The sequence below is a fragment of the Alosa pseudoharengus genome, unplaced genomic scaffold (assembly GCF_046254945.1).
Source record: "Alosa pseudoharengus isolate Yale_2024_CS ecotype anadromous, Long Island Sound unplaced genomic scaffold, YU_APseudo_1.1 YU_APseudo_1.1_scf_8, whole genome shotgun sequence".
NCBI classification, from domain to species: Eukaryota; Metazoa; Chordata; class Actinopteri; order Clupeiformes; family Clupeidae; genus Alosa; species Alosa pseudoharengus.
In genome coordinates, this window is record NW_027468870.1 from 16516051 (window position 1) to 16538968 (window position 22918).

At 42.3% G+C, this 22918-nt stretch overlaps 2 protein-coding genes across 2 annotated transcripts in view; one reads left to right on the plus strand and one right to left on the minus strand.

The window, feature by feature from the left end:
- Nucleotides 1-923: 923 nt before the first annotated feature.
- Nucleotides 924-5942, minus strand: yipf6 (Yip1 domain family, member 6). The gene is made up of 7 exons (XM_076273578.1): nt 5803-5942; nt 4813-4941; nt 4559-4637; nt 3833-3875; nt 3377-3502; nt 2891-3051; nt 924-1591 (listed from the first exon to the last, which is right to left on the minus strand). The coding sequence occupies exons 1-7, from the start codon at nt 5833-5835 to the stop codon at nt 1470-1472; spliced, it is 693 nt and encodes a 230-aa protein (XP_076129693.1). The 5' UTR covers nt 5836-5942; the 3' UTR covers nt 924-1469.
- Nucleotides 5943-6304: 362 nt separating this feature from the next.
- Nucleotides 6305-22918, plus strand: part of ophn1 (oligophrenin 1) — a 30599-nt gene continuing 13985 nt past the window's right edge. Inside the window, exons 1-16 of the mRNA XM_076273577.1 lie at nt 6305-6874; nt 10055-10150; nt 10319-10380; nt 11552-11623; nt 13693-13794; nt 14290-14400; nt 15888-15992; nt 17440-17569; nt 17769-17869; nt 18061-18152; nt 18781-18859; nt 19045-19078; nt 19262-19324; nt 22147-22221; nt 22523-22607; nt 22896-22918. The exon at nt 22896-22918 is cut by the window's right edge and continues 36 nt beyond it. Of these exons, the coding sequence (XP_076129692.1) occupies nt 6721-6874; nt 10055-10150; nt 10319-10380; nt 11552-11623; nt 13693-13794; nt 14290-14400; nt 15888-15992; nt 17440-17569; nt 17769-17869; nt 18061-18152; nt 18781-18859; nt 19045-19078; nt 19262-19324; nt 22147-22221; nt 22523-22607; nt 22896-22918 (1384 nt within the window). The 5' untranslated portion in view covers nt 6305-6720. The remainder of the gene's footprint in view (nt 6875-10054; nt 10151-10318; nt 10381-11551; nt 11624-13692; nt 13795-14289; nt 14401-15887; nt 15993-17439; nt 17570-17768; nt 17870-18060; nt 18153-18780; nt 18860-19044; nt 19079-19261; nt 19325-22146; nt 22222-22522; nt 22608-22895) is intronic.

Consider the following 22918-nt stretch of genomic DNA (forward strand, 5'->3'; position numbering starts at 1 on the left):
ATGACCTCTACTATCACTATGTAAAGGTGTAATAAATACACTTTGGATAAATGAGGATAAAGACAACTTGGAGAGAAATTCACCTTTATCACATTTTAATTATGTCACATTAGGCATACGTGTTCCGGAAAAAAACTTTCTCCAATTGCTGTGCACAAATGTGGAAATAAATATTAAATTTACCATCCATAAACTAAACAAAAAGAGAAAATGAAGCATAAGAAATGAAAATCATCGACAAGTTAATACTAAATGTTAAATGTTAAACACTATGATGACCACCAAGCAACACAATCAAATGTGTTAGCTATTAATAAGAAATTGTCAGTTTCATTTTTGATTTAATAAAAACAGAAATAAAAACAAAAATCATCAATAAACCTTCCATCGAAACAAAATATCACCCACAGAGAGGCACTGTGTACACACACACACACACACACACACACACACACACACACACACACACACACACACACACACACACACACACACACACACACACACACACACACACACACACACACACGAGGTTGCACAGTATGAGGATGTTTCTTTCTCTCTGTGTGTGTGTGTGTGTGTCACATTCTATACTATAGAATGCTCAATCAGAAAAATCCCTCGAGACAATCACAGCAACCCTCCAATGGCTAGGCACTTGCGCGTGCGCACACACACATACACACACACAAAATCAATGCACCACAGGGAGGTGCTCCTGTGGTTTGACCCATACTGATGCACAGCATGAGGTGCACTACTGTGGTGTGTATGTCTGTGTGTGTTTGTGTGAATCTCCATCCTCCATATCGGTGGTCCATCTTATGTGGGGGTTCTTCACCACAGGAGGGAAGGAAATATCAGCATGCTCAACGACCACACATACACACACACACACACACACACACACACACACACACAAATTTAGTGAGCAATGCCATTTAATCTGCACATCAGAGAAGTGTTCTCTCACATACCCAGTAATAGGATTAGATAAGGATATCAGGGCCGAAAAAAAAAAAAAAAATCCCTTCAAAGACACAAGCCAGTGTTCACCTCCGCGGGTACATCCCCGCCCCTGCCATAGTCATGATGCAACCAAGCAACCGAGCAAAGTTCAGGGAGGGAGACAGTGAAAAGTAGGAATGACATTCGAATGAGACGAGTGAGTCTGTCTATAAAGCTGGTTTTAACTACGGCCTGCGCCCCACTACATTCCCTCATTTGGAGTAAAGAACATGCATCGCTGCTCCTTTCCTGGTCCGCCGCACTCAACACGCCAGTCGCTTCTGACCAATGATGATCAATGGAACACACCCGCTGACCAATGGGGTGCTGCGAAGAGGAGCAGCGGCGGTGGTGGTGGGGCTGAGGCCAGAGAGAGGAAGAGAGGCGCACATGGAGCGTGTCCTTGTGTGTAGGCCGTACACCACACACTTATACACACACGCACACATGGTTCTTTTTTCTTACGAAGACGGCGAGAACGTCAGGATCATCCAGCCGATCACAAAGTAGAAGAGGAAGACAGGGTACACCACCAGGGCTTTTCGGTTGGGGGGCTGGCTGTCAGCCAGGAAGGCGGTGGAAGCTGTGGAGTCATGCGGCACACACACGCACAAGGGAAGAAACAGCAGTAACACACACACACACACACACACACACACACACAGACAGACAGACAGACAGACAGAGGAGGAAACAGCAGTTAAAGCAAGTTCCACAGTGACACACACACACACACACACAGCCCAAGGCTATGGCTGCTTGCAGACTGAGAGACAGGTAAATTACCACACCAGACAGGATAATCATCCTCATCCCCTCTCTGACAGTGTGAACAACATGCTATCGCTACATGCCAGAGTGCTATCAAACCCCCTGCACCCCATCAACTTCCCTTGAAAATTAGCCCCAAAGTATGAAACATTGCACCAATTAACTGCAGCACTAAGCCAAGACATGCAGTGCTCCTTAGTCTTTATTTGAACAGGATATGCAGACAACATGCCCAATCAGAACTGGGGTCCTGTAGGTATTTACTCTACCTGTTCAGCTCTGTCATATTCAACTCATTAGGCAGCTCCTGAGATTTCCAGCCCGGAGCTATTTAGCTAAATAAGGCAGAATTAAAGCAGGCACGCACCCACTAGCAAGGGAAGGAGGCTGTGAGGACACTAACAGGGCCACCACTGCATGGCAATGACAGATCAGTCAAGAGACAACACTGCCACCTACAGGTGACTACTCGCCATATCCATGGAGCAAAGGAGAAAGAGGTTTTTGTGATGAAGGCTTGTTACAGTAGTGGGTCTCTCAAAATTTGAATATCGTGTAAAATTATTTGGAAAATACTTATTTTTTGAGACCCACCTGTATACTCTCAATTCAAAACATGAGTCAGTCGGTCAACTCTATGCACCTACTCTAGAGGGATAGACAGTGACGGAGGAGAACACCTGTACACCACTTTTTTTCGGTCTACAGAGGTCTACAGCTGAGAGAGATGGGTGTTTTAGATTGCTAACCAACGTACCGCATATTCATCACATTCATTCACCACCAATGTGTGCATGACGTGCCCATAATACACCCAAATACAGAGAGGTTGGTGTGTTTTGAGCTACAGGTGAGGGGTGTTTGAAATACAGATGAGAGCCAAGCACGTCACCATAAAATATATATATATTTTTAGCAAGAGCACCATGACTAGAAATCAAAATGCAGAGGTCTTATGCCCCTTTAAAATACATGTTTTTCTCCTTCACCCCAGGGTTGTTGAAAGCCTACACTACTTTTTTTTATTTTTTTATCTCGTCAAAACATCAGTAACAACATTTTCCATTAATTACTATTTACAAATTAAATGCGACTAAAGTAAAGTGCTTACCAAATGTTGACCAGCCGAAGGAGGCGGTCACAATGACGAGCCGGACAACGAAGCTGGCTGTTGCCGCTGACACCAGCAACAGAACCAGTCGGCACACAAGCATGGCCACAGTCAGAGGTAGGATACAGTAGCCCAGCACACAGAGACTCTGGAAGAACGATCTGCGCGCGTGCACACACAACACACAAACACACACACACACACGTCAGGAATCTGTGTTTGATATGCTGGTCATCCCCAGGGGCTATATTCTGGACACATACATTATTTCTACAACTCCAATCAGTCAGGAATATTCTAGTGAACTCTGTGAGCCCAAAAGTCAGAGCCAGTTAGGGTCAACGCAGCAGGCAGATGATAAATATTATAATGAGGAAAAGGCAGCAACCGAAATAGTCTTACTGTCAATCTACTCCTGCACCTGTATTCAGGGCGGGTTAATCAGGATTTGTTTTGTTACCCGAATGGCATAGACTGGAAACTCACATGGTGCCTCCAAGAAGTTTGGAGTTGAGTGTGATAATAACAGAGCCGAACCAGATTATGACAAAAACTTCAGCAAACTGGGGCCCTCCGTCCTCTTTGCTATCTGCTGAGCCTCCTTGCAACAATCTGAAACACAAAAGGCCAACCTAGATCAGAACAGGACATGTTTCACTGCAGTATTTTCCCCTTTTATTTCACAGGGTAAGACATTATTGAGAAAAAATGTTTGTTTTATCACTTTTATGTTTATTATATTTATTATATTGTATAATTATTTGGTATTTCTGGGAGGTCTATTTTGTCTACAAGGCAGACTAAACTGATGCCTCAAAGTGTTCATCAACACTCTTTCAAGCTGACAATGTCAAGGAGACCCTTTGTGTTCACCTATGGCCTATATTGACAGCATAATGGGACACATCATAGCACAAATCTGACAAACTCTCTCATACTTACAGAGCAAGAGTGACACACAGCAACAGAGGTCCCCACAAGTCCCCTGAGACAGGGGAGATCATATCACACATTAGGAAAGAGCAGACACACAGAGAACAGAACAACAATCTCCATGGACTTTATTCTGAACTCTCACTCACTGAGAACTGTTAATGCCACAATTTGAAGGAATCAACTACTTTTGTTTTTAAAGGCAACAAGTTTTTGTACTTGTCTCCAAATGTATGTTGCAGAATGATATGGTCATCATGTGAAGGACAGATAAACACACTCATTATTCACGCCAGCTGACTAGGCTATGCAATATGTAGTTCTGTGGTCAGGGTTGAACCACAGAAAAGCATTCACAACATGGCATTGTAAACTACAATACCCTCAAAAGACAACATTTTGCATACTAGCAAGCTTTTGGTGTTGGTGTTTGCAAGGTTTCTGCATGCCAGTCAGTTAATTACTTTTCTGGACCAGAACGTACCACTGCTTTAACAAAAAAGACATGCAAACTGATTTTACCCTTAAGCTATAACCCTGACATGCTTTTTCCAGTCATGATTGTTCCATTCAAGACAAGACCAGTTCACCACTCAGTAATGTCAGCGCAGTGTGCTAGAGGTCACTGATAGTAAATGCCATCAGTCTTTGGCAAAAAGAACCAGAAGGTGAGAAGATTTCATCTCACATTTATGAAGGCTGAATGGTCTATAAAGCAGCCTACTTAATACTCACAGTCTCGGAGGAGGGCTGAGCTCTTCTTTGGGTACATGACGTGAACAAACTTGTTCCCCACAGCTTTCAAATCCCTCAACTGCAGAGAAAGATTTCTGTTTAAACAACTGTATTCCCATGACAATAAAACAAGGTGAATGTTTAGGAACAATTTCATAGTGTGGTGCCTTCCAGTAAAGTTCCATCTGAGCCATGAGACAAAATAACAAATAGATCATGGTGATGGTTTCTGTTTAAGAGGGGGGCAGTCTTACGATGGTGTCTTTGACCGGTTCATCCAGGGTGGAAAATTCATCATCGGCACTACTGGAGGCCATAGGCACAGTAATGTCCCCCTCCACGGGAATATCCTCAGATATGGAGACATCTGACAGGCCGGCAAACTGTGGTAAAAACAACAACATATGCAAACCTATGAATGAATGCAACCCTACAAATAATTTCATAGAAAACTTGTTTTTCAGCGTAGCTTGTACAATCAGTAAGCAGGGAAAAAAGCAGGCTACTGAAGGCTTTGTTGCTAGCAGAAGATATGTGGTTGAGCTACCTACAACCAATTAGATTGCATTTGTATGTTTGTTATCTTCAGACCAAATCGACTGCCAATTCGTTCATTTAAACGTAATGTGTGGGCAAGGACTCAACACACCATGCACACATGCCTATTCAAGAGCTCATAACGTGACACGTGAAGGAACATTAACGTTAGCTGGAAATAACAGCAGAAGCTAAAAACAAGTTCAGTGAGTAGTATTGGCTGGAACTTGGGGCTTACTCAAAGATATACATAACATTAGTATACTATACAGCAAATACAACATAGAGGAGAGAGGACTTTATTCAACGTCAACGCGAAAGATGACAGGCAATATTGACATAGCTAGCCACCACAGCTACTTCATTAGCCTGCTAGGCCACTGTACCTTTCTGCGTGTCAAAATGCTCACAGTGAAATCTGCAAATATATCACCATAACACTTACAGAGTAAGGTAGATACATCGATCATTACAGTAAAAAGAATGCAACAGTTGCGTTTAAACAAGCTATGTTGTTATGACGCTAACGTTAAGATCTGCTAACGTTAACTTAATCCATGATACAGCTTATCCTGCGGTCACCATTTTGGACAACTTTCCAGTTGAGTCCGTCTATGTTTGAATAAAATGTATCCTTAAATGCTGAATACTGATAGCAACGGACTATAAAGTAACAACTGTTGATGAAAAACATCGTATATTCTCACCAAAGGTTTGTTGGCTTCATCTACTTCCGCCATCTTTACGACTCTACACGGATGCAATGTGGATACGTCATCTGTTTTGTCATTTACGTTTACGTGTCAACTGAATGCCTTGAAACACTTCAGTACTGCGCGCAGAATATGCAGGTAAAACATTAGTGTAAAATATCTCATAATTCAAAGAAACACATTAAAATCAGTTAAACAATAATTCAGATCACATGCAGTAGGCTGCATTAAATCTATTCAATCACAGTGTCGGAATAAACCTACTGTTTTTTTCTTCTTCACATAATCCAGTTGCCTATAACATTTATTTGGGGCGTCTTTGGGGCTAATTAACTTTGATTTCTTCAAGTGCAATCTGTGTAGGAGTCCTAGATTCCATATAGAATTTCCATGCAGCATTTACTTCATTTATCTACTCACAAAAGCCGCCTGTCTCTTTAAGAGAACAGAACGGCTAGAGTAGTGGGAGTTTCTCGTTTTTTTCTTTTCATGGCCCAACCCGCATTTGTCCATTCACTCCCACAACAAGGAAAAGTGTCAAAGGAATATCTCTTAATACGACTATAAGCAAGGTTACCCAAATAGAACAACACATATTTAGACCTACGCTTGCTTCAAGTACTTTTTGCATATTGGATTACTTGAACTCGCAACATCTCGGAATCAGCACATGCATAACGGAGGGGCTGATTATATCCGAGCTTTCTGCAATGTACAGCGAAACTACTACGCGGATGGATGAAACTTCATTAGAATAGGAGTATTAAAGAACGCGACCAATTTTGCACACAACAGACAACCCCACAAGGCCGCCTCTCTCGGGGCTGCTGTTGAGGACGCACTGTTCAAAGGCAACCACCTTATAGATTGAAGCTTATTTCCAAGCGTGTCGTGCGTATAGCAAGAGAGAGAATGGGGCATCCTCCGCTGGAGTTTAGCGACTGCTATTCGGATAGTCCGGATTTTAGGGAGAGGTTGAAATGTTACGAACAAGAACTGGACAGAACCAGCAAATTTCTCAAAGAAGTGATCAAAGATGGGAATAATGTTATAAGCGCAATAAAGGGTAAGTGGGGCTAGCTTTCTCTCACTAGAGGTCCACTTCTTGTGGTGCAGGGGGGATTTTAGGGAGGTCCTTTTTGTATGTCTGCCAAAGCAGTTAACGGAATATGCTAAATAGTTGCCATAATTGTGCCTGTTTCATTCATTGTTAGGAAGTCAACGCAAATTAGTTTATACTTGTTTGGTTGGTTGTCATAATTCATCCACGTCCAGGCTAATCGGTTTAAATGAGGGATTTGAAATGGAATGGCCCCTTATTGTGTCGTGGGATAGCAGATGGATCACCCACATTGTCTCAGGCCGCACAAATTGATTCAGAGGCTGTTGGCAAGCATCCATGGGGAACGTGAACTTTTGTTTCTTTTTAGGGTAATAATTTAGCACGTTCGTCGTATTAGGCTTATGTGACGGAGTTGTTACACATTTGTTGTTACACACACTCCAGCTGAGCTGTCATTACAGTTTTTACATCTATTTGAGGGCCACACAAATTTTCCACTCCAATGCAATCAAGTCCAGTCTTGCTGAAATTCTCTGAGTCTCAGCTCATGGGCCCCTCAAGTCAGAGCTGTTGAGGAGAGTTACAAGAGATGGGCCTTTATTCAGACATCCAGGATGCAGAGGGACAGACAGATTCAGCCACCTGCAGATGACATTTAGTAATTCTTGAAATGTAAAATGAATGCAGTGTGCATGCAAATAAAAAACGAATTGAATCCGTAAAATATAGTATGAATATCACTAACTGAGCTGCAGACTCTTTCTGACACACACACACACACATGCACACAGTGAGGGTATTGAGTGTACTCTGCAGACAGAGGAGAGGCTCGCTCTGTTTGGAGCAGTCTACAGTGAGGTCACGCAGGCCACTGAGTGGAGGAGTGGGGGAATGAAAACCTCCAAATGAAGAAAAAATCCCCTCCGCATCATGTGGCACATAGGCGGATGGCCAGACACATGTTGGAGGAAGGGATAGAAGGACTGAGTGATGTGCTATCAAAGCAGAGTTGGCCGCAGTTTCTAGTGTATTCTTTCTTCCCTGTTTTTGCGGAGGCAGGAGAAGGGCATCTTGGGAAGTCGTGTGAGTGGCGTGCCACTGAGTAGTTGCAGTTCTCCTCTGCTTTTGCACCTGCAGACAACACAGTATCACTTCCATTTCCCGTTTGCACAGGAAACCAAAGTGCCACTCGATCATATGTTTAGAGGCGTAGGTGTAAGAATTGCATAGACTGGGCAGAAGTTATCAACATTGGAGCTACTATATGAGATTTAGCATTTCACTAACTAGCTCACTCTCTGTATGACTTGTTTGAATATGCCAGTATTTATGTAAACAAATGGCAAAGTCCATCGTGCCTGTGCACTGTGTTGTGTTGTGATGGTGATGTTGTGCACCACACCCAGATCTGAGAAGATGGAGGGGGAGCTGTGATATTGAATCCAGTACAGGTCATGTGGTGCTGGACAGGTCATGTGATCTGATTCAGCTGAAAAGGCCACATCCTCCCAAGGTGTGTAATCATCATTGGCTGCCGAAAATAGAAACAAGAGCAGCATTTAGCTGACCTAAACGAGAAATCATTGGGCTTTATTTAATGTTGGGCTTGAATTGGTTTCCGCTCTCTGAAAATGGTTATATCTTCTTTCTTACTAACTGTCTTTTTTCGCTTATAAAATAACATAATGTGGGTGTATAGGTGTGATGGAGAGAGAGAAAGAGAGACAGAGAAGGAGATAGAGAGAGGAGATAGTAGAGACAGAAGGAGAGTAGAGAGAGAGATGGCGGCTGAACAGCATTGGCATTGTGCCCCAGGGAGATGCCACTCTGCAGAGCCTCTCACCCCTCTCTCACCCCTCTCTCACCCCTGTGTGGTGTTTCATCTCCCGCACAAAAGCTCCCTTTGTGACAGGAGGCTGCGGCTGGATATATTCATTTAATCTATCCAGGGTAATTACCCAGGCTCTCTTCAGGGTAGAAGTCTACCATGAGCCGCATGTGAAGTGAATCAAAGGAAGGGCTCGAGAAGAAGAGTTTGTCTAGAAGAGTGTGCACGCCGTTAGCTTGATGAAATTGTGGTTACGATATCTCAACCAAACTGTTGACAGTCACATAATGCTCACTGTGGATAAGCATCTGGATGATTGGCGAGGTAAACAAAAGGCATCACAACCATTATTTGTGTGATCACATGGAATATCACAGGTTAAATCTTTGATCATAGTACCGGTAACTGTGGATCATGATTTTGAGTCAACAGGTTTATCTCTCCAGTATTTGCTATAGGTGACTCACTATTTTGTCTACAGTCTTCCACAACAGTAATTTTAATGCAACTCAGCCGTGGCCCACTGGTTAGCACTCTGGACTTGTAACTGGAGGGTTGCCGGTTCGAGCCCTGACCAGTGGGCCGCGGCTGAAGTGCCCTTGAGCAAGGCACCTAACCCCTCACTGCTCCCCGAGCGCCGCCGTTGTAGAAGGCAGCTCACTGCGTCGGGATTAGTGTGTGCTTCACCTCACTGTGTGTTCACTGTGTGCTGTTTGTGTTTCACTAATTCACCGATTAGGTTAAATGCAGAGACCAAATTTCCCTCACGGGATCAAAAAAGTATATATACTTATACTTACTTATACTCTGTCATATTCCATGATGTGTGTAGCCACATATGTCTATATTATGGATATCTACAAAACATCTGGATATCTATATCATAGATATCTTCAAAACATTTGGATAGCCTACATATCAACAAGTGCAGGTTATTTCATTCAACTATGCAAGTATTTCATTAAAATAATCCTATCCTTCTGAAATTGCAAATATGTATACAGGCAACATAAAATTAGAAGGTGAAGAAGTTTGTTATTCTCTTCTGTGGAATACCTTGTTGTTTTGCCCCTTTGGACTGTAACCTGGAAGTCAAACCATTACCTCAAGCCCCATGTGTGCCCTGCTACCTCCCATACACTCATGGAGAGATGAGGCCTACACAGACGGCTATGTGACAGAAGCCTGGGCCTCTCCTACTCGCCTCCCCTGGAGAAGCTTAATACCATCCCCTGAGCACCTTGCCCCAGCCCCCCATTCAATTCCAGTTGTTCTTATATGTTCTGGATGTAAAGGAGGCGATACTGATATGCATCATTTAATGTGGTTATGCTCTGTTTTTTCTTCTTCTGAAGGATACTCTGTTGCTGTTCAGAAGTTTTCACAGACTCTTCAGTTTTTCCAGTTTGACTTTATCGGAGACTCACTGACAGACGATGAAATGAATATTGGTAGGTTTCTCATTCACCTTTTACTTCTAAATTTGATCATGTTTGCTTTAGCTGTGTGCATGAGTTGATAGCAATTATGTCCCGCTGTGATAAAGTAATTTTGTGTAAGTTATCAGCTTACAGTGCTTGACACTGATATGCCATATTGTTTTTGTTTTGCTCTGTCAGCTGAGTCATTCCGTGAGTTTGCTTGTCTGCTCCAGGAAGTGGAAAATGACAGGATGATGCTGGTTGGTTATCACACTTTCCTTCTGCCTCTATTTAAAGTTCAAGGCAACTTTCATGTGCCAATCATTTCTAACATTTCTAACAAACAAAAGTTGATAATTAAACTTGTGTGTCGGTAATCATGTCAGCCCTAAGAGAGGAAAGTACAATGTTGACATAAACATTTAACCGCTGCTTCTGCATAACAATGCAACAACAATTCAAATATGTAGGCACAATGCAATTATAAGCAATTATATGTTTGGAAGAGAGGAAGAACTAGTCAGTTTAAGTCAATATTATACTTCCCTCTCTTAGTGCTGACATGTTTAAACAGATAATTTGCCCTTAGTGTAGTCTTTGTATCTATAAAGAAAAACAAGCTTTTGGAGGCTGTGTACACACTAACCCTACATAGCATAACATCAGTGTGCTAAAAAAAGAAGTCACAATACTTTTGTGGAAGGCCCTGAGTCTGGTTAGACTTGTAGGGCTGGATCTGCTGGCTGTGAAGTGAGTCAGACTCACCTGATGCTTTTGATTTAGCTAACACTGTGGCCCAGTATGTTTGACACTCCTCCAATACAGACAAACGAATGCCTAAAGACAAACCGGAGAGCCTCTGTGTTCCAAAGAAATGCTTCATCCACATGAAAAGCAGACATGGAGACCAGATGAGGGAATTAGGTCAGATATGAGACACATTACTGAGAGATATTTGTAGTTTTTTTATGGTTTGGAGCAACATTAGTGACATGAGGGTGTCGAGACAGCCAGCGATAGGCCGATGCTGTGCCATTAAAATGTTAAGCCATACTCTTTGGAAATATTCTGCACGTTCCAGGTTTCATCTGCACAAGAGAGGCTGAAGCACACTCTTATGATTCCAGACTGCCCGTACTCTCAAATAAAGACCACAGAGAGGAGGGAAAACATGTCATTAAATTCAGGTTTTTTTTCGAAGGGATTTGCTGCTGTCAGGTTTTTCAATTGTGTATGGGGATGTGGGTGTTTGGAGAAGTAAGCGGTTATGTTTTGCCAGTGTATTTTTGCCCACTGTGCATTGTCTTGTATCCTGTTGTATAATGCAAAATAGGCTTGGTTGATGATTGCCCACTGTTGGAAACCCCCTGCCTACAGCACAAGGAAATTAACACTTCTCTTGTGTATATCTGGAATTGTTTACTCGTTCAGGTTCAGAATGCTTGTGATCTGCTCATCAAACCACTGGAGAAGTTCCGTAAGGAGCAGATTGGCGTTACGAAGGTGAGTGATGAGATGAGTAACTAGAAGTGAAGCAGGTGTGTGTATGTGTGTGTGTGTATGTATGTCTGTGTCTGTAGCAAGGCTGAAGACACTGTGAGAGGGGAGAAACTCTGATTTATGGAGTATGACATTGATGCTGCTTGCATACCCCCTCCCCCACACACACACACACACACACACACACACACACACACACACACACACATTTATACATTTATTCTTCCATGCAGCATTGCAATATTGTTCCTCATATTGCTCTTGTATCACTTCCTCCTCCTTCCTATCTTATGCAATGCATTGCATACACATGTTGAAACACAAGCAACTGACAAACATCAACTCACATGCATACAAAGGAAGGCAGTGCTAGGGAAACTAGAACTCACTTGCAATAGTGGCTTTTCTAAATATTTACTTTAGTGCAAAACCCTTAGTAGCTTCAGACAGAGCTTGCGGCGGGGAAGCTAGAATCCGCCATAACATTATTTAGGAATTGTAATACTTGGGCTTAAGTTAGATCTGTGGAAAAAGGATCAGTTTTGGAAATGCAGAAGTAAGTGTTTGTGTGTGTGTATGTGTGCGTGTATGAATGTGTGTATGTGTGCATGTGTGTGTGTGTGCTTGCGTGCTTGTGCATGTCTGAATGCAAGTATGGGGAATTAGGGGAAGAAAATGACAGTTGCTGGAAAAACAAGCACTGAAGAAAACCGTATCCATTCGGTCCCTCATGTCTGAGTCTTTGTGGACTTCTCTGTGTGCAGCTGTGTGAGATTAGCAGGTACTGGCTTCGAATGTGCAGCCGCCACTCCTGAACAATGCTATCTCTCCCATTACGTTTGCTTTAGCGCTGACCTATAAACACCTTTATCAGCCTTTATCAACAGTGGTCAGCTGGCACCATGTCACATGTTTACTCGTCACCTCTCCCAGCGTGCCTTACTGTTGCCGTGTTGGTGGGTCATTAATCACCACTGTGTGAATGAAGCATCAGACACAGAGATTTGAACTCATCCTGGACATTCTGTGATTTAGGCCTCTGAATTCAAAGAGCAGTTGTGGAGACAAACCATCGGATGAGATTATAAATGGCTATCTCTGAAGACCAGCTGTGCCTGAGGATTCTTGATAAAGCTTACAGCTGGAGGCCGTTGTTCTGGCAAATGATTTAAAAAAATGGTCACAATAGCACAAATAGCACAATAATACTAATAAAAACACAAAACATTGGCGAGTGCTGGGAATGTACAGTGTACACTGTGCAGGTGAGCAGGGAATAACGGCTACAAATATATGTAATGAAGCAACAAATGTTACTCATTAACTTTTCATTTAATACGATTCAGATATTCTCTGTTAGTCACAGATCATAGAGCAGTGACTCATATAGTACATCAGTGATTTTTATATGTTTTTTCTGCAACTCTCCTTCAAAATACACATTACCACTCGGTTACGATAGCTCACATCTTAGCTAAAAAAAAAGAGGATGGATCTCATCTTTCCTCAATTAGCAACAATTACATGAACAGCTAGTTCATGTGGCGCTACGGTTTATGTTTTTAGGGTAATTGTAACAGAAGTGTTTGGCTTCCACACATGGTTAGCTTTGCAAACGCAGGGCTTTTTTTGCAGTCTCCATTTTGGTCAGACTGTGAGCTTTAACCAGGCCGTGTGGTTTTTAAGGCTCTATGAATAGAAATTAGTTTACTAAAGATGCGGCTTGACCACAACATCTATCTCCGTTCCAAGCCATGTCCACATTTAGACTGTCCAAATGCTGCAAAGTTTCCATATTCACTCAGCCTTTTCCTGCAGTGGCAATCACACAGTATTTATGTTTTTAAAAATGACTTTCTCTTTGTCCTTATAGCTTGTGCAAACATTTGTACACAGGTTAGAAAATGCCCTCAACCACTCAGAAGGTTCCTATTCGTGCCTAATAAATGATTTATTGTGGCTTGTGTGTGTGTATGTGTGTGTGTGTGTGTGTGTGTGTGTGTGTGTGTGTGTGTGTGTGTGTGTGTGTGTGTGTGTGTGTGTGTGTGTGTGTGTGTGTGTGCTTTACGCAGGAACGAAAGAAGAAGTTTGAGAAGGAGAGTGAGAAGTATTACTCTCAGCTGGATAAACATGTGAACCTCTCAGCCAAGAAGAAGGAAACACAGCTCCAGGAGGTGTGTGGTGAACACGTGCATGTGAATGACACAGGCCAGCGCCATGGCCAAGTACTTCCTGATGTTCGCGTCTCACTGGCCCTCAGCATTGCATCGTTTCATTTTTGCACAACTGAGCTAGCTTTTTTTCCAGCTCTTTGGTCCAAGCTCTAAATAAATAATCAGGATCAATTTCACCTCAGGGCCGTTTTCCTAGATCTTATGCATTGTGTCCCCATGTGTATTCCCCACAGTGTGCACATGGTAGTATCAGAGATGTAATGTGTTTAGTCCCTCAGGGCAAGTCATTGAGTCACACACTGATAAGAAACAACCATATTACTGCAATCTTACTGACAAACGTTTGGCTAGACTTTTTATAGTACTAAATATTTCGGTCTATAGGTGTGTACGTACGCAATTCACATTAGTGTGAGGGTGATGTATATGATATACTGCGTATGTATTGTCATATTTATGAATGGCTGTGTCGTGTGTTAATGTGTTTCTCTTCAGGCAGACGAACAGCTTGATAAAGAGAGGGTGAACTTCTACGACTCGTCAGTAGAATATGTCTACCAGATCCAACAGGTGCAAGACAGGAAGAAGTTTGATGTGGTGGAGCCGGTAAATGAACTTCCTGCATCAGTCTCATTCATTTCCTCCTTAAACTCCATCCACAACTGTCATAAACAAGCTCTAATCTTAAATTCATTTTAGAAATGGGATTAAGGGCCTTTTAGTCTGATAAGGCCTAATTTACTAAACAACTACTAAAAGGTGTCTGATCAAAATAAACAACCAAACTGAATGTGTTTGCCAGAGAATGTAGTGACGGTTTGATTATCCTGAGATGATTAGGGGAAATGAGTCTTTTGTTGTGGGAACATGTCTCAAGACCAAGGGGAATACCACATACACCCACTGCCCAGTCTCTCTCTCTCTCTCTCTCTCTAAACCATATTAAAGCAAAAAGTCGACTGTCCAAAACCTTTACCTGCAACTGCATCTCTATCCAGTAGTGGCGGCATCTTGAAAATACATACTTCCCAAACATGCCCTTTGGACAAACTCATACACACCAGGTGTTGAGGTCTTAAAAGGACCAAAGTCAAACTCCTAACAGCCTCTAAACAGGTGTAATCCTCAAGCCTTCTTTTGTTATGTTTTTAGTGTGTATGACTTGGGTGTGTATTTACGACTTTTTCATTGGCCTGTGTGTGTGTGTGTGTGTGTGTGTGTGTGTGTGTGTGTATGTGTGACTTGTGGATGTGGATGTGTGTGTAAACGTCAAAGCCTTCCAGAAAGGTGGCATTTCAATTCACAGGTTCTGTCAGTTATGCTATTATGTGTTAGCCTGACAAGCCAGACCCACATCAAGATGTTGGGTCTAGGAACACACCATTGGCAGGGCTCAATCCGAGGGGCGGGATAAACGGTTGTCTTTCAAACTTCGCTACAACCAATCTTTCTTTTTTTAAGGAATGGCTTCAGTGCCGTTCTTTGTTCTTTTCTCAAAGAAAAGCTTAACTCCAAGTATAAGTATAAGTATACTGTAAGTATATATACTTTTTTGATCCCGTGAGGGAAATTTGGTCCCAATCCGTGAATTAGTGAAACACACTCAGCACACAGTGAACACACAGTGAGGTGAAGCACACACTAATCCCAGTGCAGTGAGCTGCCTGCAACAACAGACCAGAGTTTGGTTTTTCCAGCTCTCAAGCCAACGTAGAGTTGCTAGACTACCCTGGCTGCAGATTACATTTGCTGCCGCTAGGGTGCGTCTAGATTTCTAGGCTAATTATGTTTGTTTGTATGTATGTTTTTGTGATTTGGTGTATGTGAACATCAAGGCTTCCCAAAGAAATTACATTCATCTCTCTCTCTCTCTCTCTCTCTCTCTCTCTGTGTGTGTGTGTGTGTGTGTGTGTGTGTGTGTGTGTGTGTGTGTGTACAGCACAATCTTGTTATGTGCAAGAAACCATGTATTCATGATTCCATTTGGTTTGGCAGGTGCTGGCCTTCCTCCAGAGTATCTTGTGTGTGTGTGTGTGTGTGTGTGTGTGTGTGTGTGTGTGTATGTGTATTCATGATGCCATTTGTATCTGCAGGTACTGGCGTTCCTCCAGAGTATCTTGACCCTCAATAACCTGACTGTGGAAATGACTCAGGACTTTCTGCCCTACAAACAGGAACTGCAGCTCAGCCTTCAGAATGTGAGTGAGGGGGAAAGATGGGAAGGGTTGGGTCGGAGGGTGACGGGTTCATGTGGAGGTGAGGAGAGTGTCATTCCAAAACTGAGAATATCCCCTGCATTGTTCGAAAAGGAACTAATGTTCCCTCTCAGGAACTAAAACCTAAAAAGCCGGAACAGTTCCCTTTGAATTTTCCCTCTGGGGAAATATCTCTGTTTGTTACAGCAGGGTTAAGATTGGCGTATGCACTGCAAAAAATTATTCTTACCAAGTGTTATAATCTTATATTAAGATAACAAATCTAGATAGTATTTTTTTTTGTAAAACTTTGAGCTCTCTTGTAAGATAATTTGACTTAAAATAAGTCAAAATCTTCTTAAATTAAGATATAAAAACAAGTATATTTATCTGCTAGTGGACTAAGTAAATGTACCTTAAATTGTCTTACATTTTCAATCTTATCTTAAATTAAGATAAAATTACTTACTCCACTGGCAGATCAAGAATCAATAGTTTTATATATATTAATTTCAGAAGAATTTGACTTATTTTAGGTCAAATAATCTTACAAGAGAGCTCAAAGTAAGTATCTTTTTACTAAAAAACAATACTAACTACATTTTTTATCAGATTATAACACTTGGTAAGGTATATTTTTTGCAGTGTATGCCTTATGCTGAGGTCTATGTATAAAAGGGTTTGCCTGGGGTGTCTGATGAGTCCAACAGATGAAGTAGATAAGTGTAAAGGAGGACACGGAGGAAACCGCACTGAGGTTGATGCTCCAACAGTGTTTTTTTTGTTGTTTTTTAAAGTGGAAGCAGTGTACAAGCGGCAAGGCCTAAGAAGAATCTGTACAAGGCCTTGTCCTTCTGAGTCCTTGTACACTATTTTGGCTTAAATTTTAACAACATTTTTGAAGCATTGGCCTTTGAGTGCAGTTTCCTCCTTTCCATTTGTCTCTGTGTTACATCAAACAGCAGTGTTACAGCAAGCAGGTACAAGCAGGTTCTGCAAAATTGTTGTGCTACATAAACTAAGGTTAGTTTCCGTAGTAGTTTTAGTCTTGTATCCAAAAGGGGGAAAAGCTCAGATTTCGTGAGTGAGGTCCATCCTGTAGTGCAGATTGAAAATATTTAGCAGAATGTTTAATGCATAACACTAAAGCTGATGGTACACAAGGCGAATGTTTTAGCAATGGGCAATGCTCCCGAGCATTACCGGTGGAAACATTCCCAATGATCTTCCAATAAGAACACATGGAGCTAGTTGTGGTTGCTCAGCAATATCCCTCAGTTGCCCATCACCTCAATGGGGCAGCACCAAATACTTATTAATGGGGCGTGAATTGCTGCTATCATGAGGAATTAGACCATGGGGTCATTATGATGGCGGTAATTATGTGTGTTTGTGTTTGTGTGTGTGTTGTGTTTTGTGTGTGTGTCTGTGTGTGTGTGTGTATGTGTAGACGCGCAACCACTTTGAGAGCACTCGAGAGGAAATGGAGGAGTTGATGAAGAGGATGAGGGAGCCCTCTCAGATTGGCAAGATCCATGGGCAGGCCACCATCCAAGGCTACCTCTACGTCCAGGAGAAATGTAAGCACTTAGACGCCTGTGCTCAAACAAAGCAATACACTGCGGATGCCTGATAAGAGGATGGCCCTTCATCAGCTTGATCGACATGTCCCATGCATTCTTTCTTCTTACTCTTTCTGTGTTTTCTCTCCTTTAATCTCTGTCTCTGTCTGTCCCTCCCTGCCTCCCTGTTTCTGGATTGGTGTGTTTTACATTTCAGGGGCTTTGGGCGTGACTTGGGTGAAGTACTACTGCAAGTACATCAAAGACAAGAGACGTTTTGTTATGGTGCCCGTTGAACAGAAGACTACAACCAAACAGGTATCTTAACAGCGTAGCTTAGTCATTTGTGGGTTTTATGACATGGTGTAACAAACAAACAAACAAACAAACACACACACACACTCAAAAACACAGGTCAACAGTTTTTTATTGCTTAACGCTAAGTGCATGCAGCTGTTTGTTGTCATGCTGTGAGTGAAGAGTGTAAACAGGTTGTTTACTTCTGTCAGACAACCTCGGAGCTCACCCTCAAGTCCTGCATCCGCCGGAAAACCGAGTCCATCGACAAGCGGTTCTGCTTCGACATTGAAACCCATGAGAGGTGAGCTTTCCGATACTCTGCAGATTCAAACCCATGAGAGGTGAACTTTCCGATACTTTGCAGATTCAAACCCATGAGAGGTGAACTTTCCGGTACTCTCCAGATTGCTTTACCCCCCAGGCAGTTTTTAGATGGAAAAAGTGAGTGTGACCGCAAGGGTGGAGTGAGGCAGCCCAGCAGATGATGGAGCAGGTGGAGCCAGGGGCCAATGGACACTAAAACAGTCGGGGTGGGGATGGGTGGAGGGGTCGGGTAGCACGGAGCTCAATGAGAGATCCATGTTATGCCACAAAGACACAGCTGCCAATAAAAGGACCACATACGCTTCCTAACAGATGGCCAGGCAGGCGGTGTAGGCACGATCTTGGAACACACACACACACACACACACACACACACACACACACACACACACACACACACACACACACAGAGAGAGTTATTTACTAACCTCATATATCCTAGTGTGTACAACATTTACACTCTTTGAACATGTAAGGAGTCAACAGACAGTTGTAGTTAAATACTGTATGTTCGTGCAATGGCAAGTCATGAGAATATGTGTCTGTGTCTGTCTCACAATGACACTACTGATGTGTGCTGTGTGGTGTCTGGGCTGTTGCCATAGGAACAGTCCCCTGACCCTGCAGGCAGTGTCAGAGGTGAACAGGAAGCAGTGGATCGAGGCCATGGATGGGAAAGAGCCAGTGAGTGTCTTCCTTTTCAGATTTGCCATGGTTACTAGTAAAATATCACACACACATACACACACACACACACAAACACACACTCACACACACACACACACACACACACAGACATACAATAGTAATGTGTACTGTATATTCATGATATGACTTATTCCCAACTATTGTGTCTCTTTTATTTTCAGATTTACCATAATCCTATTCAAAATAAAGCTGAAAGTAAGTATAATTTACTAATAATTTGGCTAAATGTCATCAGACTGTCCTAATAGCTATCAGTAAATATAAATATGTGAAAAGGGTTTCGACTTTAGTCCAAAGTCCTTAATAGAAGATAGTATTCTTCAGTAGTATTGACATTCATAGGAGACTTGTTTTAACATGATTTCGGGTTCTTTGCAGTGGAGCTGAACGAGGTTGGATTCAAGTTTGTACGAAAGTGCATCAACTATGTTGAGACCAAAGGTGAGATACATTCTGAAGCATATTAAACACAGGAGTTATGCTATAGCGTTATGGTTTGTTACCATGATGATTTCCAATGAGTCATTTTGAGGAGGGGAAATGTGTTCCTGCATTGGCCAGTAGAGGGCAGCAGTGCTTTACATCAGCAGTTTGCAAGACGAGAGGAGGGTTCTTGTGAGAGAGAAGAGGGAGAGGAGCATCAGAGCAGGGTTAGCCGGGGCACTTAGAGTCTTAGACTCTTGTTTGTGTGTGATTTGGTGTGCATGTGCATATGAATGTCAAGGCCTTCCAAAGAGGTAATATTTCAATGGACCGTTTCTGCCCAATGGCATATACTAATATGTACTGTCATTGGTTCTGCCTGTGTGTGTGTGTGTGTGTGTGTGTGTGTGTGTGTGTGTGTGTGTGTGTGTGTGTGTGTGTGTGTGTGTGTGTGTGTGTGTGTGTGTGTGTGTGTGTGTGTGTGTGTGTGTGTCTGTCTCTGTGTGTGTGTGTGTGTGTGTGAGATAATTTAGTGCCCAATAGACATTTTAATGGTGCTTTTTGAGCCCGCGCCAGGAGTAGATAAAAACAGTCGCCTGTGAAGGGGAAAGATCGTCGGCATCTGATACTACCCAGCTTTGCTTACTGCAAGGCTCCGCAAATAAGGACTAAATAAGAGTCTAAGCTCCTTAGATAGAGATAGTAACTACCAAACAGTCCATGGGCTGTATTTTCGGTCACCAGCGCATGGCGTAAAGTTCGTTATTCACCGGCGCGAAGTTGAATTCGTTATTTTGCACCTTTATTTTTTAAGCATTGCGCCCAGGGGTGTGGCAATTAACAACCTAGGGAGGGACCTGGCGCATTGTCTAAAAATCGCTATCATACACCACCTAAACCTGGTCAGAAGTCAATGGCGAGTTGTTCATATGCTATTTTAAGAGCGCATGTCAACAGTCATATTGGCAGGTGCACGCACCATCCTTCTATCATTCATGAACGCACACCAGCGCACGTCCATGCAAAGCATTACAAATTGCACGATTACAATGGTAAAAATAATTAGAATAAAGATATTACGAAATACTGTACATCTCATGATGAGTAGTTATTCACCATCATTTGCAAATTGGTAATGACGGTTAAAAGTGATTAGGGGAGAGGCGAGAGACAAGTATGGAGCACAGCTGAAGACGCACTGTCACGAGATATAAGCAACTCCTCTGCAGGATAAATGTTGTTTTATTTAGTCATTTGAGCAACATTAGGGTAAGTGTTGCTTTTTCCAGCCTATGTTTTCTATGGTAACCCATTGTCAGTCAATAGTGAAAGTAACTGCATATAACTGTCTTGTCGTTGACTGACTCCTTGGTGAAGTTAGTTTCACTTTGCCAATGAGTTCAAATAATAGACGAGTGCAAATGCGTGAAGGCTATGCTAGGTTTTAGTAAAGCATGGTTTAAGAATGACTATTCCATACGGTCTTGCAAGCAGCCTCCTTCAAATGCGCCGTTGAATGCCAAAATACCGATGCATTTATTTGACATATCGCGCGTTGCGCCGTTAAAGGGAATGACAGATGTCATTCTCATTGGTTTAAAATGATGTTACGCCCCAAACACACCCATATGACTGATTAAAAGACCTAGGAACACCTTGTTACGCCATGCGCTCCACTTTTGAGAACGAAACCCCTCCCAATGTGAACTGGACATCCTACTAAATTTGAATAGACTTTTTACGAGTGACGATGCACTTTAGAATGTCATGATAGGGCCCTATATCGCCATCATACAAATACACTTTAAAGTAGGCGCAACTGGCTGGGGCACCTGCACCGTACACCGGCGACCTGGGTTCGATTCCCCGTGGTCCTTTCTGGATCCCACCCCCACTCTCTCTCCCACTCACTTCCTGTCATTCTCCACTATCTTGTCACATTAAAAGCATAAAAAGTCCAAAAAAATATAAAAAAGTAACATTTATCAATGTAAGTAAATGTCAAAGTAGTGTTAGTGTAGTTGTAAATGACTATGTTTGTGGTAATAAATGAATACGTTCGGATAACCCCTCATAACTTGTTCACTACAAAACAGCAGTGTAGGGTTTAACATTATAAACTAAATGCATGTGGTTCCATAAATGTTTTCACTCTTGTGTATTTGTTATGTAAACTGTGACTGTAAACTCCATGCTCTCTCAATAGTGTGTATATAGCTTTAGGCAGAGTATGACAGGTGGTACAGCTGTTTGTTGCGGATTGTTACAAACAACACATTTTTCACATTCAGTATTCACCCCTCTCCTCTCTCAATCCTTTCCACAAACAAACACACACGCGCGCGCACACACGCACACGCACACGCACACAAACACACACACACACACACACACACACACACACACACACACACACACACACACACACACACACACACACACTTACATGTCTTTCCTATCTCTCATGCTTTTTACTGCCTTAAAAAATCAAGTTAAATTCCACTCGGGTCATTTGCTCGGAGATGTATCATAGAATGCTGATCACAGATCCTACAGTTATCTCATATATAATCCTGTCATGGTGTTGGAAGTTCTGTCTGTATTTTGCCGTACTTTTCCATTCATTTGCTCCTCCTGGGACCCCCCTCCCCCTGTTTTCTCTGTTGATTTACTGATATTCTGTTTTTCAATACAGCTACATACTCTCATAGTTTGCTGCTTTGAAAATATGTTCTGTGTTTTCTGTGAGTCACATCCAGGAAACCAATTAGAAGTGTAGCCAGAGGACTGAGATGACATTGAGTTTCATTAAAAAAATAATTTCCTTCTATCCACTCCAGGCCTTGGCCAAGAAGGGGTATACAGGACTGTTGGCAGCAACATCCAGGTCCAAAAGCTATTGAATGCATTCTTTGGTGAGGAATTTAAATTTTATGTTTACATTATTATTATAATTTTTTTAATATATAATTTATAATATATTATATATATATATATATATACACACACACACACACATAAACACACATCCCAAACACTGGTATGCACACCACACATACATACTCATTGACATACGCACACACGCTCTTATGAAAAAAGTTGAGCAAAGTTATCCATATTGTATGTATGTTCGTCTGTGTGTATTTTGCCTTAACGATGTTCCACACTCTGTCTCCTTCCATGGTACAACCATCTGTTTCTCCTCGACTCCCTCAGACTCTAAGTGCCCCGGTGATGTCGATTTCAGCAGCAGTGACTGGGACATAAAAACTGTCACTAGCGCCATGAAGTTTTACCTTCGGTTAGTGACACACACAAACACACACACACACACTGACTCACTCACTCACTCGTTCATTAACTCTCTCTTACACACAAACACACACACACACACACACACACACGCACACTCAACAATAATTATATACTAGTTTTAATGTGATTAAATTGACGGCATGTTTTCCATATACACTTTCTCCCTCTCTCTTGCTCTTTCTCTCTGTCTCTCTCTCTCTCTCTCTCTCTCTCTCTCTCTCTCTCTCTCTCTCTCTCTCTCTGTGTGTGTGTTTGTGTGTGTGTATCCTCACAGGAGTCTGAGTGAGCCATTGATGA